Source organism: Protopterus annectens, chromosome 11.part0 (genome assembly GCF_019279795.1).
Source record: "Protopterus annectens isolate FY-2018-M chromosome 11.part0, PAN1.0, whole genome shotgun sequence".
Taxonomy (NCBI): Eukaryota; Metazoa; Chordata; order Ceratodontiformes; family Protopteridae; genus Protopterus; species Protopterus annectens.
The window spans coordinates 798,700,242-798,723,674 of NC_056745.1; the positions used below are offsets into that span (position 1 = coordinate 798,700,242).

Genomic DNA, 23,433 nt, shown 5'->3' on the forward strand with positions numbered 1-23,433 from the left:
AATCTTATGTGGAAAGAAGGAGACATGGAGGGTGCCTTGTAGCAGACTAGAAGTTAATAGTCTGCCTTGCTCTGGTTAAGATGAGGCACAGTTGAGTTCAGTTTGTGGACTGAGAACCTGTTTAGTGATGATATGAAAATGTCACACCAGTTTCCCTCAGGCCTAAATGCATGGTACGAATAAAATCAATGCATGGACAAAGTGCTTCCTTCACAGTGAAACCAAGTCTCAGTAAGTCCACAATAATGCATGTTTTCAAATTGTGAGACAGCCACAAGGCCAGGCAATTTCTTATTAAGATTTCTGGTGATGAGAAGAGCTACTTCAATATCGTCTAGTTTAGAGATGGAAATGGCTACATTGATAATGCCTATTTTTGGATGTCCGTTAGTCAGACTCTACCTAAAAAGGCACTGTGGAATAGTAAAGGCTTCAGCCAGTTTATAGAAGCTATGGAATGAGATGTGTAGGCCACCGCTCACCAAGCACATTAGACTCTCAGTCATCTCATCCAGTGCTGACACATACTTGACACACCTCCAGCTTGGCACCAGCTGTTAAGCCATTTGTTCAGGCTAATCATCTTTTCTTTATGTATAGCTATCAGTCTAGGTGAAGGAAGGATTCCACTCATCACCAGTGGCAGCCTACATTGCATATATGCATAGTGAAATAAAACATGCATGTATCCAATACATGGTGAGATAACAACATGTCTCATGTTCCTCAGGTTTATGTGTCTCAAGTCATTCACATCCACATGGACTTCCATTAGCACAGAATTATCTTTGTGTGATCAAAGATCCTCACCCTAGAAAGTCAGCTAACTGTAATCCTATCTTTGTCCAGTTTTGTGTGTCTGGAGTCAGTGTGCGTAAGAAAAGACTCACCAGTAATAAGCCATTAAAGTTTTTAATCATGGAATTTGATGTGTTAGGGGGCTTGTGATCTACCTTCCAGTGTCTCTTTGCTATGAGTGAGCATGGAGGTGATGTGGTCGATATTTGCTTTAGTAGCAACTTTTTATAGCCTCAGCATTAGACTCTTTAGTGTTGGTGTGATGAGTTGCTGGTGGTAGTGTGTGATGCTTGCACACCATCTCATGGGATAAGAGGGATACCTCCAGATTGCATAAATATTTACGCCTGTCACATACTGAGTGATCTGCACCTAAAAGAAGTTCAATGTCTGTTTGCATATGGCAGTTCCTACACTGCCTGAGAGAGTGAAGTCCTATAAAGCTGGCAAAAAATGGATACAAGCAGGTTTATTTTCCATTTTATATAGGTTTGTTTTAGATTTTTTAAGTGCTCAGGATACACTGTTCATAGACAGGCTAGCTATAGATTTTTGGCAGAAAACAGAACTAGATGAAACCGTAAAGATGGTCCCCAAGCACTGCACAACTAAGTTATGCCCACTCATCAATATGCACTGAAGTCAGAAAAAAAGATTGTTTTTCTCTTGTGAATTCCAGAGGAATTATACATAACAGATTTGTCAATGTCATGCATATAATATTGTGGATACAAACATGTACACATACATACACACATACATACATACATACATATATACTAATACTTCAGGCAAAGGTAAAAATGCCCTTCTAGCCTGCAATATAACAAAAGAGTCATCCCCACAATAAGTGCCCAAATTGTTCTAAAATGTATCTAAACTATTGCTTGCTTTAATATGACTTGTTATCCTATTCTAGGCATATACAACTACATCAGAGAACCAGTTAGTATTTCGCTCACTCCTATGTAATCTCTGTTTAATTTTTTTCTCCAAGTCTTTTGGATCTCTCCATAACAAGAATGGACCCCATTCATAAGTCAAAGTATGATTAAAGTATATGAAATTAGTACTGTTTCAGTCTGTGATGTTAGCCAAAACTGCTCTTCCTAGCACCAGTAATGTGCCCAGAAATGACTCCTTCTGTAATTCATATGATATAAACGTCATTCTCCATAATTCTTTGTGGCTCATGCTTTCAATGTTTCTCAGCTACTTAAGTGTTTTAATGTTTATACAATTCCCACTGTAATAGTTTTGCCACATTATTATGCCTTTCACTATACAGGCCCTCTGACATCAGTGTATCCAACCCAGCAACAAGACATACTACTTTTTCCAAATCTGTTTTATAAAACCTGCACTTGTCTGTTTCTCACATATGTTCAACAGACTTTGCAAACCAATGTGTATGTAGTCTGCAGTCCTGAGCCAACAATATTTACCTTTCATCTTTTGGTTTAAATTCACCTTTCCTTAACCATTCCTGTACCAGTTCTTAATCAACATGACATTTTACATACTTGGCAACTATATTCATGCCTTTTTCACAAGTGTCGCCTTCTAATCCGATCTTTCTCTTTATATTCTTTCTTTCTTTTGTTTTTTGACACATTCAGCTGTTTTCTGATTTTCTCTAGCTGTGGTATGATTTCCATTCCCACTTGACATTGATATGCTTCTACTAAACTAAGCAGGGAACTTATTTTAGAGTTCATTCCCTCATGTTTCAAAACTTTTACTTTGTTTGGATCTGGTGAGGTCAACATATTTGTATGCAGTCCTATGATTGTAGATATATACATCTAATCAGTTTTAAGGAGGCCCATACCTTCTTCAGAATGAGGAATATATAATGTTTGTATGCACTGATGTTTTTATATCATTGGATAATCATAAAGCATTTTTCTTGTTTTCCTGTCCAACTGATACAATACTTTTTGGGGCCAGTCAATCACACCAAAATTGTAAGTTAAAACAAGATAAGCAAATTGGTTTATCACTTAGATTTTTTTCTCGATATCAGGACTGTTTTCAGTATTAATTTTAATCTTCTTAAATATTCCTTAGTAAGTTTTGTTCACATTTGTTCATGTTTTGTTGCCAGTTCTTCATCAAATCCCAAATATTTATACACTCCCTCCTGTTCAAGTTCCTTATTTGCTTGCTGCGGGAGCTTCCTTGCTTTAAATATTGCTTTTGCACATTTATCAAGACCAAATAACATTCTTATATCGTGTGAGATTGTTTTTATCACTTGCAGTTGTACTTTCGGCTCCTCATCTGATGAACTATACAGTTTTAAATCATCCTCAAAAAGAAGACAAAACATCTTTACACTTTGTTGCTTTCTGGCAACCAAATTGTAATCATGAACTAATCTGTTAAGCAGACAACTTAATGGATTAAGGGTAACACAAAAAAGCAGGAGAGACAATGAGTCACCCTGGGATAGCCCCCCTTTGAATTTTTATCCCTGGGATAATAATTTTCCTTTATCATGGCTTAGCTGAAAAGTGGTTTGCCATTGTTTCACGGTCACTGTAATGTAACTGATCAATGCAGGGTGTATCTTATACATCTGTAAACACCCTTATATACATGAATGTGGGATGCTGTCAAATGCTTTTTTGTACTCTATCCATGCAATACAATTCTCCATTATGACTTTACTTAACAATAAATCATCCTTTGTTCCACATGCCTTACTTTTGTTATCCTTTTTTCTATTGTCATGACTGAGTTATCTACTAAAATGACTATATACTCTGATGGCATCAATTCCAGTATATAGCTTGCACATCATCAGAAGACAAGTTATAGGCCTATAATTTTTAGGATAGCTTCCAGGTTCACTCTTAATGAAGAGTATCATTTTTCCTGTTGTTACCAGTTCATTGTCTGTTAAGAATGCACAGAGAAGTTGTTGTTACTCAAGGCTGAATCTTTGTGTAAATTGTTAAAACTTTTAGACAGAAGTTAGATACTGCCTGTGGGCCTGGGGTTTTCCATTTAGGAGATTTTCTTAATTTTGTTTCCATTTCTGTGGCTGTTACCTTATCAAATTTCACAGATTGTACATTTGAACTTCTTACTGTTTCTTTTACTTCTTCTATCCATTCAGCATCTTTGTTATGTCCCACAGTGTTGTATACATATTTCTCCAAAATGTGTCAATGTCTTCTTTTTGGTAGTGTTTCTATTCCTTTTACTTTCTTTGTCATTTCTCTATAAAATTTGTGGGAGTCATCAATGATTTGCTTATTTTGTACTTTTCCTTTATATTTATCTGCATATCTTCTAAGTTTTTATGCCTGTGTTGATATCTTTATTTTATTGTTTGCGATAGTGTACAATAGATCCTGGTCTGTTCTTACCCTGCACATTGCTTTTGTCATGTCTGTCTTTCTAATTATTTTTGTTGATCTCTTCCCCCTTCTATAGTCTTCTAACAGTGACACGTCTTGTCTTAGTTCTTTTATAATTTTATTTATTTGATGTTTCCCTGATGGCATTTGGCTTCTTCCCTTTTTCCCTTATTATTTGTTTTTGTGGTAATAGTTCATCTGTTATTAATTTATCAGCACACTAATAAATCCTATTTACTTTTCTTCTATCACATGAATTTCTCTCAGTCTCGATTACTGTGTTCATTTGTTTTGTCAGACTTATAACATTTTGAGTCTTATTGACTTTCTGTAATCTGTTTTTTTCATCATTCCTAATATGTCTGTCCATCTCTATTAAATCAAGCACCTCTTCAGTTAAACCATTTTTTTCTAAACTGAAGGAACATTCACGTTCACTGTTTCCTGTGGGCATTATCTATAAAAAGTTGCAGAACATCTTCCTGTGACGTATTGTCTTCATCTGCATCATCCATTGCTCTTTCATACAGGAGCTCACTGGCCTATCACTCCATATCATTGACTGCATCAGAGTCACTGTTTTCTGCTCCTTTCCTTGCGGTGCAGCTTCCTTTGTACTGGTTTACTGCAGAAGGCTACAGGATATCTTCATGTGGCAAGTGATCAGATACCTCCCGTTCCACCTACTTTTTCTTAATTTAGGAATTCATTATTCTGTCATGCTGTAAGGTTATCAGAGTTCAGTTCTCTACACTAAATCCTTCACTTCACAAGTAGTCCATAATTTCATTTTCTGTTTCTTTAACTTCTCCATTACTAATCCTCTTTTCTATTTTCCCCCTTTGTTTTCTTATTTTTGCATTGCAAAATTTTCCATATCTGGATGATTTTGCCTGTATTTCTCTTCAAATATCTTTGCTGATGTTTTTTTTTTTTTGTATTAATTTTGTTTTCTCCTTTGAATAAATATTGTGTCATATTACATAACTTCATCTTTCCTGTGTCCATATTTCTTCTTCATATGTCTTCCACTCCTCCTGTTTCTCCTTACTTTGGGGACTCATTGTTCCATCCTGCTGTGACATGACCTATACTAGACTTTCTACACTAAATCCTTCACTATGCAGGTATTCCATAACTTGAGTTTCTATTTGTTTAACTTCTACTTTACTAATCTTATATTCCCCCTTTGTGATTTTATTTTTGCATTGTAAAATGTTCCATATCTGGGTGCATTTGACTATTTCTCTTCAAATATCTTTGGAACTGTTTGTTGTAATGACCCCTATGGCTTTCTGTTTTGAATAAATACTGAACCATACCAGATCTCTTTCTTTTTATACCTTTCAAAAATTTCTAGGCTTTGTTCTTTATATTTCCACACTTCCTCTGTCACTTCTTTTTCCAATCAGCATAAAGTTTCTTGGTGTATATGCCGTTCGTCATGGATCTCTTGTATTTACACAAATTTACAATTGAAGCTTTTGACAGTTTTTCTTGTGCAACTATTTTTCCTCTAATTTCTCTCTTAATCTTTTTGAATATCTTCGATCAAGAAATTCTGGGCTTCTTACATAATGTAACAATACATAATTTCTGCCTTATCCTCAATAGTTGACTCTATCATCTATCATCTTCATGGCTCTTCTTTGGCCTATCAATTTTTGTGTTTTCTTGTGGACCACTACTTCTTTCTATAACTGGGTGGACATCCTTCCCCTGACCCTGGCCTAACCCCATTGGAAGAATCTTTCCATATCTTGGGGATTCTACAATGTCATGTTTTCTATTACTGGCATGATTCCGCATACCAGGATTTGGTACTTTTTAATCCTGGGAGATGTGCATCTACTTTAATCTACTTCTGTCCATGATGTATGCTGTATAAAATACAGTTTACATATCAGAGTCATCTTAATGATATTTTGCAAAAAGAGGGTCCCTCGTGAAGGCACTCACCACGACTTGAGGATAAATTCATTTCCAGCAGTACTACTTTCCTTTTCTTGTTGACTTTATCATGTTTCCATCCAGGCCCCTTATCATCTCTAGTTTTGGACATTATGTATTCTAGGCATTAACAAATATATCAGAAAACCAGTTAGTCCATCTCTAATTCCTATATCATTACCTGTACTGGTTGTCTGATAATGATTATCTACTACTCTATGATATCCTCATATATTCCCAGAGTTAGATGTCTCTAAATGCACTATATACCTGAATTAGGTCTCTTCTGAAATATCTATATGAATCACTGCATGAGTTCAGATATTTTAATCTTTTGTAATAACTTAAACTTTCACATCCATGGATGACCTTGGTATATTTCTGCTGTACTCTTTTCAGTTTACTCATGCTAGTTTTCTTATAAAGTTTTCTTATTATTATTCCATTCTCTGGCTTCGGTATAAAGTAAGTTAGAAACATTGATTTAATTTCTGATTTTCTCGATTTTAAAACTAATTTTATACAGTCTATAGTTTTACAACTATCATCAAAAAACTCAAAGCTGAGTCTCCCCATATATTCAGGTTTTTAAAGGAATCCACAGTTTCTATCATTGTGTGCTGTATTAAATAATCACACATCAGTTTAAGCATCCTAAATCTCATGTGGTTAGTTTTGATATTATATATTGGAATATGATTTTCCTATGCCCTGATGGTTAATTTAGTCAAGTTACTTTAAAGACATGCCGTCTCTGTAACAGATGTAATAATTTTTTGCCCATTTTCAAGGTATGCTACTACTATTACTAGTACTACTGTAGAACACCTCAGATGACAAAGACAGATTTCAAAGATACAGCCTAAACAAATATGGACCTGAACGGAGCTTTGTCTGACACCCTGTGCAACCTAGAAATTCACCTATTCTATAGATTGATGATACTTACCATGTCCTATAGTCAATTAACTATACATTGTATCAACATTAAATTAATACCTAGTTGTTCTAATTTATTGATCAGTGATTTGTGCATGACCCTATCAACAGCAAAAACTAATTCTAAATAAATTACATCACAGTGCATTTTTTCATCTATAGATTTTATTTTATTGTTATAAAACATCATGTTTCAAAGAGTTTTAAATCTATTTTTAATATATGCTTGCTGATATATAGTGTTAAGTCCCAAACTTCCCTATTCTAACAGCAGTTAATTGAAAATAACCTTCTTTATTGTTTTCATAGCAAGAAACTAGCTGCAAGGATCTATGACACTTGTCTTTTTCTTATCCCCTCTTCCCCTAAAAATGGGATTAACAATCTCATGTCTCCAGTCATGAGGGATCTCAACATACTCAAATGATTTTTAATTCTGTCTCTTCTTACTTTGCATTTTAGAAGCTATGTTGATAAACATGCAGCAGTGTGGGTGTTTTTGGCAGTTATATGGTACACTTGTTGGCCTTCTGATCATGCCACAAATAGATAATTTGATTCATTAACACTGGTTTTGAACTTTCTCATCTACTCCTAGTTGTAACAATGGTTAGTCTACAGAATACTCTGGCCTAGTATAATATCATACCAGGGATTAATCTGGGAATTACTATTGGGATAGCAGTACATGATGATCTTTATGGAATCTGGTTCAATAAGGATTGTGCATTAGAGATAGATAGATAGATAGATAGATAGATAGATAGATAGATAGATAGATAGATAGATGGATAGATAGATAGTTATGGGAGGTGCTATTTACAATTTGCTCAAGCAAAACAACTGATCAACAATTATGCAAAATCATTGCCATAGTGAGGAATATGCCCTTTCCTCAGTATTTTGCTATCTTAGAGTTGGAATGCATAATTAGCATTTTAAAATACAAAATGTAATAAAAATACTAGAAATTATTATAAAACAATTCAAAATTAGGTAAGATTATTGAATTCACTTTAAGAAATGTTTGTTTCATTGATATGATGGGAATCTATCAATGGCTTTATTGAATACTGTAAGCTGCAATTTGTAATGGGTAAATGTTATCTCTTACACAGTTGACTTGTCAAATTTTTCTGATTATTTTTGTATCAAGAGTTCACACACACACACACACACACACACACACACACACACACACACACACACATACACACACACACACACACACATTTATATATATATATATATATATATATATATATATATATATATATATATATATAGATATATATATATATATATATATATATATATATATATATATATATATATGTGTATATATATATATATATATATATATATATATATGAAACTACTTATCAAAACGAAACTGCCCATGCTATCTATTGCGCCTTCCACATATCATAGTGAAATCAAATCAGTGAAACTAACCTCAAGCGATATATACTTGTTCTAATGATTTTAAGTTAAGACTCATAATGAAAAACCTATATCTGTCCATTGGGAAGCACATTACAGAGGCATTATTTCTGCTGAAAAGTAGCAGTATATAATATGATATTTAACCTGCTTCTGACCAAACCAAAAACCTGAAAACTTTTACAAATAAACAGTCTGTTTAAACATGCCTAGGTCATTGTTCAGTCCCCCCATGTCTTCCTCTATAAATAATTCTGACATTTCAATAGAAAATTCACTTAACATAAATTTGTACAGAACTTCTTTGAGACCTGTAGCCTTACATTCCATATTATATATTCTACTAAGTATATCACCAATATTCTTTTGAGCTAGGTAGGGAAGATGATTTTCACTGGAGAGTGACAAAATATTTTTGCAGCTAATAAGACCCCTGTTCTTTTTCTTTCATTGTCAGTTGTGTCTGGTGAAGTGCAGCTTTTCCATGGTTTTCTTCATTCAGAAGCTGCTGGAAGTGTTTCTTCCATCTTTCTATGATGTCCTATGGTGAGTAAGCTGTTGCTGGAATCCCCTATGAAGAGTTTCTGATGGCTACCTTTCTTGTACTTCTGTCTTTGTCTTGTAACTTCATAGAGTTTCTTTGTGCCAGCTGCTGAGTCACTTCTCAGAAGTGGATAGAGTGCCTCTGATGTCAGGTTTCTATTATTAGGACTGCCCTCTTAGCCTGTTTATTAGCCATCTAGTATTCCTTATTAGGCTGCTCTGTATTTTCTATCTCTCACTTTCTCCTGCACTCCTTACTTTTGATGGCTTACAGGACTTCTGCATTCTACAACCAGATTTCCCTATGAATCTTACATCTATAACTGGCTCAGATGCATGTCTGTCTATTATCTTCACATTGGATGATTTGAGATGTTGACATTCTTCTATTTGCACTTCTTCCTAAGGTACTAAAGTCATGAGTATTCCCTTGATCTCTTGGGATTTTGCTTCAATTACCTTCCAGGTCTTCAAGCTAGTCTCAGTTGACCTTAATGCTTTCTGTGACAACTGCTTGCAGTTGTCTGTGGCCTCCACTTATTTATAGGTTCATAGGTTCATAGATGTTTACTAGGCTAATGACCACAACGGCCTTTTTAAGCCTAGCCATGTATCCCAAATCTCCGAGAACTTCTGATACCCTTGATAAGTGTAAGCAGGGGTTTGGGAGATTAACTATTTACAGGTTGCCTGTGTCTTTCAGAGACATAGGTGTCAAACCAGGGATACATTTCAGGTTTCCCATCCAGTTATCCAAGTTGCACTTGAATTGGGTTAGGGAGGAACTCTGCTTTACATGGATGGGGAGTCTGTTCCATAGACAGGGTAGTCTCTGGGATACATACCTATCTCTCTAGCAGGACCTATTTATATCACAGGCAAGGTTTATGTTTTTAGAATGGGTAATTCTGTTCTGTTTGTTTTGTAGCTATGCAGGAGGTACATCAGAGCGGGGTATGACAATGCCCTGTATGCGGCAAGCTGACTGTTTCTCTGAGGATGACTGTGCAATCTTTTATTCTGTCCCAGTGCCTTTTCCTTACAAGGATGAAGTCTACCTGAATTCCATGTTGGCCCCTCTTTTATGTGATCTTCTGACCGTCTCTTTGACTGAATCATTTGTTGCCCCCCATCAAGGGATTTGCCTAATCCAAAATGGCCTCTTTTTCCTCCTGCCCCACTCATGTGGACCCAGGCAGTCCTTAAATCCTGTTCTGCATGTTGTGATATGAGTATGCATGTCTCCTATTATCAACACCAACTCATGATGCCATGTTGTCCTACTTTATCTACTAGGTCCTGCAACTGTTGTCTTAGGCACTATTTTTCTCACCATCACAATCCTGCATAGGTTGAAATTATGAAGACCTTTGGTCTGAAATCTGATGGCCATGAGTCAATCATTATTCCTGATGACATCTCCTACTGGCTTTGTCACCATAGTGTCTAAACTATTTGTAGTCTATCCTTCCCCGGAGTTGTAGACTCTGGATACCAAGTCATGTAGGGGTGACCACACAGAAAAAAAAATTCTTCAGTAACTTGTCTGAGCAGGAATCATCATATCATCATTAGCTGTATAATGCCACCTCCTCCTCTTATAGCTTTAACAATTATTTATCTACCAACTAATATTTCATACTCCTAACCTCACTTCTATTTTTTCCTAACATATATATTGTAACCCTCCTTGTGCATGTCTTATCAGTCATATCTAATGGCTACTTGTCACATATATTGCCCATGAACTGTTTGCATACTAATTTAATATTGTCTAGAATGTCACCATAGAAGAAATAACTGTTTTTCCTTTGTATAATGTCACTGTAGAACAAGTATCAGTTTACATCTAGAACTATTTATGTAATGTATCTTTGTTAAAATAAAAATGTTTTGTCATGAGTATTCTAAATCTATCTATTGGAGCTTTACTCCTTGGGCATTCCCTGAAAATGATCTTTGCCCAGTAAGACTTTCCTGCTCAAAAAAACGCAAGCAAATAATGCATAAATTATTGTTTGTCTCTGTTTAGATTATGAATTGACATTTGCACTATTGTCTTCTGCAGTTATACCCTATACCTAAGGAAGCCTACATAGTGTTACAGCCTTAAATGGTTAATGTCCGAGCAATCTAACATTAGGATTAGTAAACAGAACTTGAAGAAGATCCAGGGAAGAATGACTGATTCAGAAGATATATATTAACAGTTACTTCATTGTTTTATTTCAAAATACACTCGTCAAATAAATTGAAAATATTTTCACTTTATCTGGATATGTGGACGTAAAAGGGAATACATGTTTTTTTTTTTTTTTTAATTTATGTGAGTAAAATCACAAGATAGCTTAAGGAATTATTTTTGATTATATAAACATTAAAAAAGTATCTTGTATACCTATGTTAAATCATAACTTCTGCATAGCACAGATCAAAATAAAAAAAAATATTGCTCTTTCTCAGATAGCTAACTATTTATTCATAGAACCTTTGTGGATATATTCTGAAAAATACCTCAATCATTCCTTTCTTCCTAGCATGCAAGTTGGTCATGCTGCATTTAGCAAGAAGATATAACTTGATGATTGGTTTATTCTTTGTATGTCAGTGCATACTTACAGTCAAGGAAGCACCATTTTGAGGAAAGTGCCTGGGATGGATGTATCCTGGAGCGCATCCTCTCCTGATCCTGCAAAAAAAGATATGTAGCAATTAATTGGGAAACTTAGTTTATTTGTACTTCATATAGGACAATTCCACTTCAAACCTCTAAAAGTTACACTATAAAAATTGATCACATGAGTGCAGTTGACAATACTATGTTTTATTTGTTTAAGATTCCCCATAATGAATTTTGCTTAAAATAATCTTGAATTATTGCATTAGCTGCAGCATGTCAATTTGATATCTAGGAAAAGAGCAGTTTTCGAATAATTACATAAACATGAAGTTGGTGGATCTGACCTTGAATTCATCTTTAACTGAACTACTTATCAAAAAATTAAAGTAACTTTTTTTGGGATTTCATTTGATATACCACTTGTAACTGTGACCATACAAGCATAATTTACAAGGGTAACATAACTTTATTAGTATTGATAGTTAACAAGTCAGTTCGTACAACAGATATAATAGTACACAATCTTGAGCGTGTTAATAAAGTTGTTGTGTCATTTGGCTTTTCCCGGTTAGGGGTCACCACAGCGGAACTCCGGTCCGCTAATGCTTGGCAGCAGATTTTTACGTGCCGAGTTGCCAGCCCTGACACACAACCTTCAACGAAGGTAAGCCCATTCACGCATGTCTCTTCACAGAAGACGCTCTAGCTGAGAATCGAACAGGACAATGCCTTACTGTGAGGCAACAACAAATTCAAGTGTTTGGGACACAGAGCTATAGCAGTTATTATTTTAACACAGGCTGTCATTGATAGGAAAAATTAAAAAAAAGTCATTGTTTTATTTTGTTTCCTTTCTCAGTAGGTGCTTAATTCAAGAGTATTGGAATAAATGATTAACCACTATACACAAATGTTTTGTAAATCATCTACAGTATACAGTCACAGCACCTCCTTAATCATGGACCTGAAAGAGAGCATAGCCAATCCAGCTGTCAAAAATACTCCTGTATTTAACAAAAAAAAAAAAAGAGCTACACCCCCGTTGGATTCCATTGCATAAACAACTACAAAACTTTTTATTTTACTTCAAAGCAATTCTTAAATATGCCATTCAAAAATATCTAGAGAAAATATCTACTGTGGGTATAATTCTGAATTCTGATCATTCACTCTGCTATATTCAGACTAGGCAAGGATATTTATTTATTTTACATTTGTTAACCAGGAAAGTCCAACTTGGAACTAGTCATTTTTCGGCAGAAGCCTGGGGAGAAACACTCCAGATGCATGTCTTTGTAATGTGGGAAGAAACCCACATGTACACAGGGAGGACATGCAGACTCTACACAGAAGACACCCCAGCCAAGAATCAAACTGGAGAACCTCTTGCTGTGAGGTGACAATGCTACCACTGCACCACTGCGTCATCCTCCTTAGCTATAGATATACTTAGGAATCCCTTTACTTACCTTTGTAATTGGTCTATCACCACCATCTCCCTGTTTTTTAGTTTTAAAAGTATACTCCTGACCAGTTCCTCTAATCCATCTGCTGTTCTCAAAAAGTCTATATAAATGGACAAAAGTGCTTAACTCAACTTTGTCATTTATAAAATTGTTCATTTTCTGACAAGTCCGTCGAAATTTTGGTGTGTTTTTTCTGATTATTTGTTCATAATAACACCCCGTCTCTGTCAGTGCTACTGATTTTTTTCTTACAGTACTTAATATGCATTCTAATCTTTGAGGAGATATGGGGGCATGTTCGTATTTGTAAGTCACACCATTGTCTCACATCAAATGTCACGCAGTGTCAACTTTTAACTTATTGAAGTTCAAGTTTGCACCCTTTTTTGCACCATCCCCAATATTACAATTTCCTTGATAATAGATGACCAGCTAGCAAAAATGTTCACTGTTAAAACAAGCTTTGACCTCAAAAAAGACCATAAAGTATTCTGAAATATCTATAAAACCAGCTAATTGCTGCCTGCCGAAATTCTCATTAAACATCAAATGCTCATCCCACCAAAAAACTAATTACCTGATGCTACAGTCTATTCCACAAAACTATTCCATTATGTGTAGATATGTTGAATAAGCCTTGCCCAACTGCCATAAACATGGTGGTAGATCCAAAGGTAAACCTGAAATGTAGACTTTCCACATCAATACATTTTACAATAAAAAAAAGGTGCTACAGTCTTCAATGTATAGCAATTTCCAAATGCAGAAGAGATCTAAGTTTAGTAAGCAAAACTATTAAATGTGCCATCACAAGTTAAAACCAGTACTAAGGATACTTCTCAAGGTATTTTTCAGTAAGATATTGATAATTGGAATTTATAACTAATGGACCTTTCCATTCTGACCATGAAAGCTCTGCGAATATCCTTAAGAACAAATTCTATCTGTTATCATGCTACACATTTTTCCCAAAGGTTCTGTTTATTCTCTCCTATATTTCTAATCCCAAAAGCACTCTAGCTCATACTCAGTCTGTTCTTTCCAAAACCAAAAATTCTAGCCCCATGTGTTCCTACTACATTCTGTCCACCTACTCATCTGAATCCTTCCTTAGCCTATTCAGTCAAATCTTCACAGATTATGTCCCATACCAGACATAGGTAGTGCAGTCATAACTTCACTATAGAAGTGAGAACCTCGCAATCTACCGTGGTAGTTATAGAACCACCAGTCTTACTGGTATCATCTGCAAAGCTATGGAATGTATAAATGATGAGCTGGTAAATATTTATTTATTTATTGACTGGGAAAGTCCACTGGGCTTGAGACCCATTTCAGTGCAGGCCAGGGGAGAAAACCTCCAAGTTACATGAAAATCATTACATGAAATAGTAAGGAAACAAAATTATAATTATAAAGCAAGTGAATTAATACAGAAAAATATCTAAACAGCAAATATGTTGTAAAAAGGCACAATACAGTAACAATGGAACATTAGCATGTAGGAAAATTATACAGTTAGAAATATTTAACAATACAGCTCATTTTTGGGGGAGTAGGAAAAAGGAAAGATAGAATTAGAGAGTTAAACTTAAAGGTAAGACAGATATAGTTAGAATCTTATAGCTAGGTAGTGGGGATAAGTAGATTATAGGTGACATATATTTAATGGTAGTATTAAAAGTAGAAAGTGACAGAGAAGAGAAAATGTGTTAAGATGGTGGTACTGATGTGTGGACTAGGATACTAAAGATTAGGGATAACTTGTATGGTGTAACAGCATAACATATACATAAGTATATTTGCTACGTGAAACAGTTTTGCTAGATTAGCAGGCTGCGGATATGTGTTGCATGTACAGCTGGGGTTATCAGTGAGATGTTGTTTTAGTTTTCTTTTAAAGGAGATTATGTTGTCTAATTCTGTAACTGATGATGGGAAGGTCACAGCTTAGTTATGGAATGGGAATAGAGGCAGCTACCTGCTCTTTTACTAGATTTTGATACTTTAAGTAGGTGTTTGTTGTTAGACGGTAGATTTTTGGATGGGATGTAAAGTTCAATGATATTTTTTCAGGGAAGGGAAACACTCAGGTTTATGAATGAGTTTATGGGCAAAGGTAAGTTGTGTGTAATGTAGGTAATGTGCAAATTCTAGCCAGTTTAGTTCTTTAGTGGCCTGGCAATGGTGGGTGCAATTTGGTTGGGCTGATGCGAATTTTGCAATCTTATAATAACAGGACTGTAGTTTGTGTTGCAAAGAGTTGTGGAGATTGGTGAAGACAGGAGACCCATAGAGTAAGTTGGAAGGAGAAGACTTTTTGAAAGTTTTATTCGGATGGATTTGTCTAAGTATTGTTTTTTTTTCTGCAAAGTTTGCCTAATTTGAAGTGAGTCTTTTTTATTGCATTATTAATATGCAAGTCAAAGCTAAGTTTTCTGTCAATAGTAATTCCTAGCAGTTTGGCCTGATCTACTAACTATATTGGGGTTTTGTTTATGGAGAATATAGTAAAGTTTGTGGCAACAGGTTTAGATGCAAAGATGAGTAGTTTAGATTTATTAGGGTTAAGTAATAGCTGTGATTGGTTTAGCCAGAGTTCTATGGATGTAAAGGCCTTTTGTGTTAACTTTTGGAGGTTAGAGAAATTATTGGAGGTGCAGATAATGGTTGAATTGTCTGCATATTGTATGGTAGTACAGTCAGTGGGAACTTTATTTAGGTCATTTATAAAAATGTTGAATAGTGGGGCACTCCTATGTTATTTGGGAGAAAGCTAGAGAGGTTATTCAGCCATTTTATGGATTGCTGTCGGTTAGTAACTAGTGAACCAGGTTAGGGTGACATCAGCACATCCTAGTGAGTGGAGTTGCTAGATAAGTTTGATGTGGGAGACTGTGTAGAATGCTTTTGATGGATTCAATAACAGGACTGATGTAAGTAGGTTACTGTCTAGGGTGTTATAGATGTAATTTGTGAAGGAGACAGGGCAGTAATGGTACTGTGGGATGGTCGAAAACCATGTTGTGAAGGGGATAGTAGGTTGTTGCTGGTTAGATATTCAACCAGTTGTTTGTGGATGCATTTTTCCATTATTTTAGATAGAGGGGACAGTATGGAAATGGGTCTAAAATTAGATAGGTCATGTGGGTTTCCACCTTTATGAAGTGGGGTGATTACTGATTTTTTTCCAGAGCTGGGGAACTGTGTGTTCTGCAAGTGATCGGTTTATAAGGATACTTACTGGGAAACATATTGCCTTAGCGCTAATTATTAAAGTATTCTGGGGCAGATTATCAGCAGATAAGGAGCCTGGTTTCAATTTGCCAAGTAATGTTTGCATTTGAGAGGTTGCTACAGGTTGGAAGTTAAAAGATGGTATGGAGCTGATACTGCTTTGAGGTATGATGGATGGGTTAATGGAGGTTGGGGTATTGCCTGCATTTACTAATGTAAGGATAATATCAATAAAGTTTTTATTAAATATTTCACTGGTTTCAACTGGGCTTTTGTCTAGAAATGGAGATGGGTTTTGGGTGCTGCCAGGATTTAGTAATGAGTTGACAGATTTCCAGAAAAGTCTGGGATTATTACTGCAGGTGTTTATTTGTTGGGAGATGTAAGTCTTTTTGTCCTGATTAATGGCCTGTTTTGCTTTGTTTCTAAGTATTTTGAAGGGGGTTTCGCTGGATGGGGTCTTATCTTTTCTCCATTTGTGCCATGCTCGGTCTCTGTTAATCAGTAGTTGTTTGATGATTGATTTAGATAGCCAAGGAGCATGGCTATGTTTAACTCCCTTTTTTCTTATTGGGGCTATAGAGTTAAGGGTTTCTAGGAAGACAGTATTGAAATAATGTACTGCTTCATCTAAGGGAAGATATTTCAGTGGGTTCCAGTTTAGTGTTTGTAATGAGTTGCAAAAGTGAGACTGGCTAAAACTGGCTAGATTTCTGGTATATTTGTATAAATGAATGCTTGGAGTAGAGGTTGATAGTCTGTGTATCAGGGCTGGTAAGTGGTCACTTAGAGTGTTGGGAAAGGTGTTGGGATTGGAGTAGTACTGTGGGTGGGATACTAATATCCAGTCTAGGGTGGATTCAGAGTGATTGTTGTGTGTGTTGGGGTTTGTATAATTTGTGTAAATTTGAACAGATTGATGGAGTTTGTGGAGTTGATTTGTGTTAGTTTAAGCCAATTTATATTAGTGCCACCAAGGATGATGGTTTCATTTGAGATGTAGCGGTTAGACATTGATAGGGATTCTTCCAGTGTTGGGATATTGGAACCTGGAGGAATATGTAAGAAGCATTTAAGATACTGATCCTAACAAGTTCTGAGTTATAAAATGCAGGCCTTGTCTATTGAGCTTGTAAATGTTTTATCAATGGTACTGAAGCTGTAGATCAGGGTCTTCTATCCACATTGCTTTTCTGGCACTTGTCAAGCCCTTCAAAGCTATCCTTCATATAGGTGTCATAGATGAACGCTCCAAAGTCAACATTATTCCTATGTAATTTGCAAAATGGCAGCTTGTTTCACTGATATAAGTCATACTTCTAGTAAGTGAAATGCGACTAAACGTTTCCCATAAGGTTCCACCATAGGCCATGTCCTCTATAGCAATTATTTTTCAGAAGTATTATTATACACTGAGACACTTTTTCTTTTTCAAGTCTGTGGACAACTGCAAACAGGATGCACTTATCACATGAAGATTCACCACATAGGCCAGGATCACACTGATGCAAGTGCCTCAGTCTTGGGTTCACCCTGAATGTCAAAAAATGTAGTATAGTTTCTTTTGGAACAGCCAACTCTTCCATCTCTTACTACACCACTAACACCCTTCCCATAAAAATAGAAACAGTCATCAAAGACTTGAGTACCTTGCTAATACTGAATTTTATACTAAATTTTGAATTATTCTGAACATTATATACCTGCCATGATAAAGATTTCTTCTGTCTTGTATAGCTTATCTGTCAGGATATCTCAGCTGCATCAAAGGCATTTTTGATCCCAGTATATTCTTTCCTAAGCAGAAATATCTTGGAAAATGATGCTCATTTGGAATGTACCTAAGTACATGACTCATCTTGAAAGTACCCAACATTTCATAATCAAAAAGATCTGTTCCTTAGGTAAGCTAAACAGCACTGGTGGATTAAAACGCCTTCCGTCTATTCCATATTGTATAGACTTCTTGTGGGATAGCCGCTGTTTAGCTTTTAATGCAATAAAAGATCCTCCACTTTTTGCATGCTAAAACCATCAACCTATCAAATACTCATGCTGAAAACTTTAACTAGCACCGTAGTATTAACAACACCTGTTGGCACAATTATTTCTAAATCAATCACATCCCCGTCTTCAGAATAGATTCCATTTATACAGCAAACTCGTTTGCTATCTTCAAAAGTAATTTCGACAGATGGATCAACATAAAATTATCCTGGGAATCTGTAGAAATGATCTTTTATCCAGGGTAAACTAACATAATCACACTACTGCCTATTAATTCATTAAGCTTCTCATTGGCGCTCTGGCTACAAGCTTAGTAACAACCTATAAATGCATGGAATTGTAGAAATACAACATTTTGTTAGCCGGTAGTGCCAAACATATTTTGTTTATTAGACAGAAGAGAGGCTACTCCAGAATTACTTTCCCAATGAACAGTGGAATTAAGAGGTAAAATATGAATTCAGGAACTGTGATATGAGTAAAACCAAGTATATAGCTAGCGGAGTCTGATACAAGCAAACACAGGAGGGTTATGGCTGACAAAGTTTGCAGATGACTGCAAACTGGGCGCCATAGTAGAAAACACATCTGACACATATCCTTCAGAAGGGTCTCACAGAAACGGATAACTGGTGCCAGAGCCATGGCCTAAAGTTAAATGCCAAAAAATGCATAGTCATACCCTTCGGGAAAAACAAGGTTACCCCTAGCTACCAAATAGGTGGCAATCCACTGAGTACAGAAGAAGTTATCAGGGACCTGGGGACCCAGGTTGATAGTAGTCTGTCATTCGACACCCATGTAGCTAAAGTAGTTAGGAAGACCTTCTACATTGCCCACCTTATCATGAAGGGATTCTCATCTAGATCAAGGGAGGTCATAGTCTCCCTATACTCATCACTCATCAGACCAATGATTGAGTACAATGCCCCATTCGGAATGTATCTGACCCGACACTTGCAGCAGCTGGAGAGGCCACAAAGTTCCTCACCAAAAGGATAAAGGGTCTCAAACATCTGTCCTATGCTGCCCGACTGAAAGAACTCCAGCTCTATTCAGTCGCCACCGCTTGCTCAGAGGTGACCTTTGCCTAACATACAAGGCCATGTCAAACCCAGATTTGATGAATATGCTTCACCTCAAAAATCTAGATCCGTCAGAGCCACAAGGGCGGGAGACTTAAACCTCGACACGGCTATTAATAGGACGTGCTGGAGGGATAGATTCATCACCCAAAGACTCCCTATGCTGTGGAATAAAATCCCGGTATATGTGAGGCAGAGCACCTCGCTGGCCTTGTTCAAGAGAAATCTTGACCAATGGATGGGAGATCGCAGATATACCCCAGGGATTACCTCAGTGTCACTGCTCAACAGAGGCACAGCAAAATAATGGGTATAGTTCCCCATACTAAAGGGGTGGCGTAAGCCACAAAACTATGGGCTAGGCTTGTAAATGCCCTCGGGCAGATAGCCTAGTATGAACCTATGAACCTATGAACCATGTTCTGATTACATTATTAAAGACCCATAAGTCATTGGACATTCAAGAACTGTAATACAGCAGCATCAAACATGGCAGCAATACCCCCCCCCCCCCCCAGGACTTCACATCACTAGAGCTCATGTACTGCGAAAAGTCACACTTGTTTGACACAGAACACTCCTAGCAAATAATAACATCCTGTTTGGAATGTTCTTTAGCCAATCAAATTTTTATTATGACGTTTTTCTTTTTCTAAAATATGATTAAATATGAGTGCAGTATAAATATGCATTTTATTTATAAATATCAGCATAATCTGCTACTATGAAATTATCCATTAATGTTGATAGCAGTGACAAATATTAAGTAACTGTGGACCTCAAAAGTCTATTATCCGAGGTCATACAACTTCTACATTATCAGTGGAGAAATGTCAAACCTCATTTTCTTAGTCAACTAAAATTCATCAGCACTTACATGTATCCAAAAATATTCATTAGATTTTGTGACCTAAGATATGAAATTCTTTTAAGGACCACTGATATGGATGGTGACTGTTATGGTATTATTCATAATTGTTACGCCAATGCTTAAAGGCAATCCATGCTGTTCGTGTGTTTGTGCAGCAAAGGTTATTTACACTAATGCACAATGGCCAGAAATAAACTTAAATTAATGAACCAATAATGAGATGTAAATGACAAATTACATAAATCTGAGTAATGCTAATAAGGCCTTCTTTGGCCAGTTTGTAATTCATAGTCATAATGTGACATATTTGGGCACTGTCTGCAGATTCATTATAAAAGCTGAATTTCACCTTTCCTATCTACTTTGCAATGTGTGAAGATGCTTTACCTTCCTGCTAGGTCTGCAGTTTCCCAGGGTGAGCTACTTTTCTTGGCAGAGCCAAAACTGCTTGAAACCAGAGGTACTTAGCCAAGAAGGTAAAGATATAGACATTGAATAACTCATCAGAATTTTGATCACCGGGTGGCAATTGACAGATTTGGAGTTGACAGGGACATTGTAAGGCTTTTAGTGAGTGTATATGGTGCCCGCAGGGACACTTGGCAGATACATGGCTTTTCTATCCCTGTGTGTACAAAGGTATGTATAGCCTAAACTATAATTGCCATGAGCACCTTCCAGAATCTAATGGGGAACACGTTGGGTATCTCACAGGTTTTTGCCTCAAGGATCCTTTAGCATTTCCAGGATGTACTCTTGGCACTGTGAATCAATAGATCTGTTTTCTGGTGTCACAACATAACTGGGCCTGGGCTATGCATGCCTTTTATTGGGCAGCATGTTTCCCCTGAGGGTTTCAGTGCAATAGACTGCTCTCATTTTGCAATTATGGACCCAATCTGGTTCACAGGGGGAGCAGTATTTCAATAGGAAGTGCTACCATGCCATCAACTGTTAGGTAGTGTGTGATGCATTGGGGAGCATCATCAATGTGCCTGCCCAGCATTCAGACAGTGCACATGATTCCTATATCTGGTATACTAGCTCAATTTACAAAGTATTCCTGCATGGTAGGATGATTGGTGATCATCTTGTTGGTAAGTCGAAAAATACATGCATATATATATATATATATATATATATATATATATATATATATATATATATATATATATATTAAACATGTCAATTGTGTGCAACTTTCCTCAGGTTGCTGTATATTTATAACTATATTATCATCATCAACATCAGACATTCTGCTGCTAATATCCTCTAAATTTATTGGTATAGTGGAATTGTTTGTTTCTGCACATTTTCTTCACATTACTGCTCAAACACTGGTATACACCACTTCCTGGTCTGTAAGGAGGATTTAAGGACAGATATCATACATACTCTGTTCAGTGTCATTATGTGCAGAAATGGAGGCTTCACCTCTTAATAATAATTGTCATGTATTAAATAGAACCATTTCAGGATTCAGTCGTCTATATAAATATATTACTGTTGTCAAACCAAACTTCTTAAGCAGATGTCTATTTATGCTGCAGATGTGGGTAATAGCCAGTGTCCAGACCACCTCTGATTGTGCCAGTACCACCGCCATGCCATCAAATCTAGAGGAGGCTTATACTATGAGTGGACAAAAGCAAATGCGCCAAGAATCAGAATCCCAGAACTGCATTTGCTAAAAATATCTTATGGAAAAAAACACTTAAGTGTTTTAGAAGGGGGCAAGCCCTCCTGCACCTGCCAATGTGGTAGGCAAGCCCCGTCACCCCCCCACATCTTAATATAGCAATTTCAAGGTCACACTTACTCTTAAAGCAGAGAAAGTCCTCCAGAAGAAATCACTATTGACACAACTAGCTGGCAGTTATTTCCTATGGAGGAGCTCCAGTGGTTGTTGAGTTGAAGCTTGAGCAGGTGAAGCTCAAAAGTTCAAGCTTTGTCCATTAGTAGGATAGCTGTAGAGGAGATATTTCTCATTGAGTGTTAAATGAATAAGCATAAGAGCCCCCCAGTACTGTTATGGGTAATTGCTTTCTGCCATCCATTTGCTCTGACATGTCCTACCATATCATCTGCCCTTTTCTTTCAATGCGTTAATGTGCTGCTCCTTCCAACGACATCATTTATACCCATAACCACTTGGTTCTAGACCTTCAGTCTCTCACCTTGTTTGGGTCACCTTGTTTCCAAAAAGCCACTTGCAGTATGTCCTAAATGCTGCCATGACGATGCAGTTCTCTTCATGGCTAAAACTGTCCTTACTCTGCATGGATTTCTGCTGCTACTTCATTAATGTAAGTAAAACAACATGACAAAGTCATGCACTGAAACTTCCGATCCACTAATCAACCAAACATCACAGCAATGAAAGTTCTAATCCATCAAGTTAAAGTTAAAGTGTGATAATCTATGCAGCGTCATGAACACATTCATACTGGTATTACACTTTCCTGCATTTATGCCATCATTTGTCATTCAGCAGTGGCACTCGGAAATTCCTCAGTAATGCAGCATTTATTTCGACACAACAATACATTTTTGAAAATGCAGTACGCCAGACTACAATCACTTCAAAGTGTGTGCTTCTATCCTTTGAGGATAATCACTAGATGCCACTAAAATGAATTTCTAAACAACCTTTTCCTTTGCCATTATGACTACTTTCACATACATTTCCAGGGTTACAATACACATACATTTCTCAGCCATAAATGACACTCATTTGATTGGTATTTGCATGAATCTTCTGCACCTGACTCTGAAATGTACAAAATGCACAATTCTCCCAGTAAACACTATCTAACATCAGTATGAACTGCTTTCTAATCATTTCTAACATTATTAGTATTTGTTTCTTATATGATTAAGTTTGTAATTTCTTTGACACATCTTGAATGATTGCAAATTAATGTCGAGGTCTTAAACTTACTCACATAAATTCAGAGTTATTTATGTATGTAGTATACAAATTAGGCTTAGTTACACTTTTTTCAATGAACTGCATTAGTACATGCCTAAGTAATTTAATAAATCTGCAAACCTAGGCTTTAGGTAGTTGTGAACGGTCTGCAGATAGCTGCAAAGCCCTCAGTAG

The 23,433-nt window shown here is 36.4% G+C and overlaps 1 protein-coding gene across 3 annotated transcripts in view; it reads right to left on the minus strand.

Moving 5' to 3' along the window:
- The window catches only part of DGKI (diacylglycerol kinase iota), a 5,490,864-nt gene that overhangs the window by 1,645,741 nt on the left and 3,821,690 nt on the right, over positions 1 to 23,433 (minus strand). For all 3 annotated transcript variants that reach the window (XM_044088223.1, XM_044088222.1, XM_044088221.1), the window contains one exon: positions 11,661 to 11,730. In XM_044088223.1, coding sequence (XP_043944158.1) covers positions 11,661 to 11,730 — 70 coding nt within the window. The remainder of the gene's footprint in view (positions 1 to 11,660; positions 11,731 to 23,433) is intronic.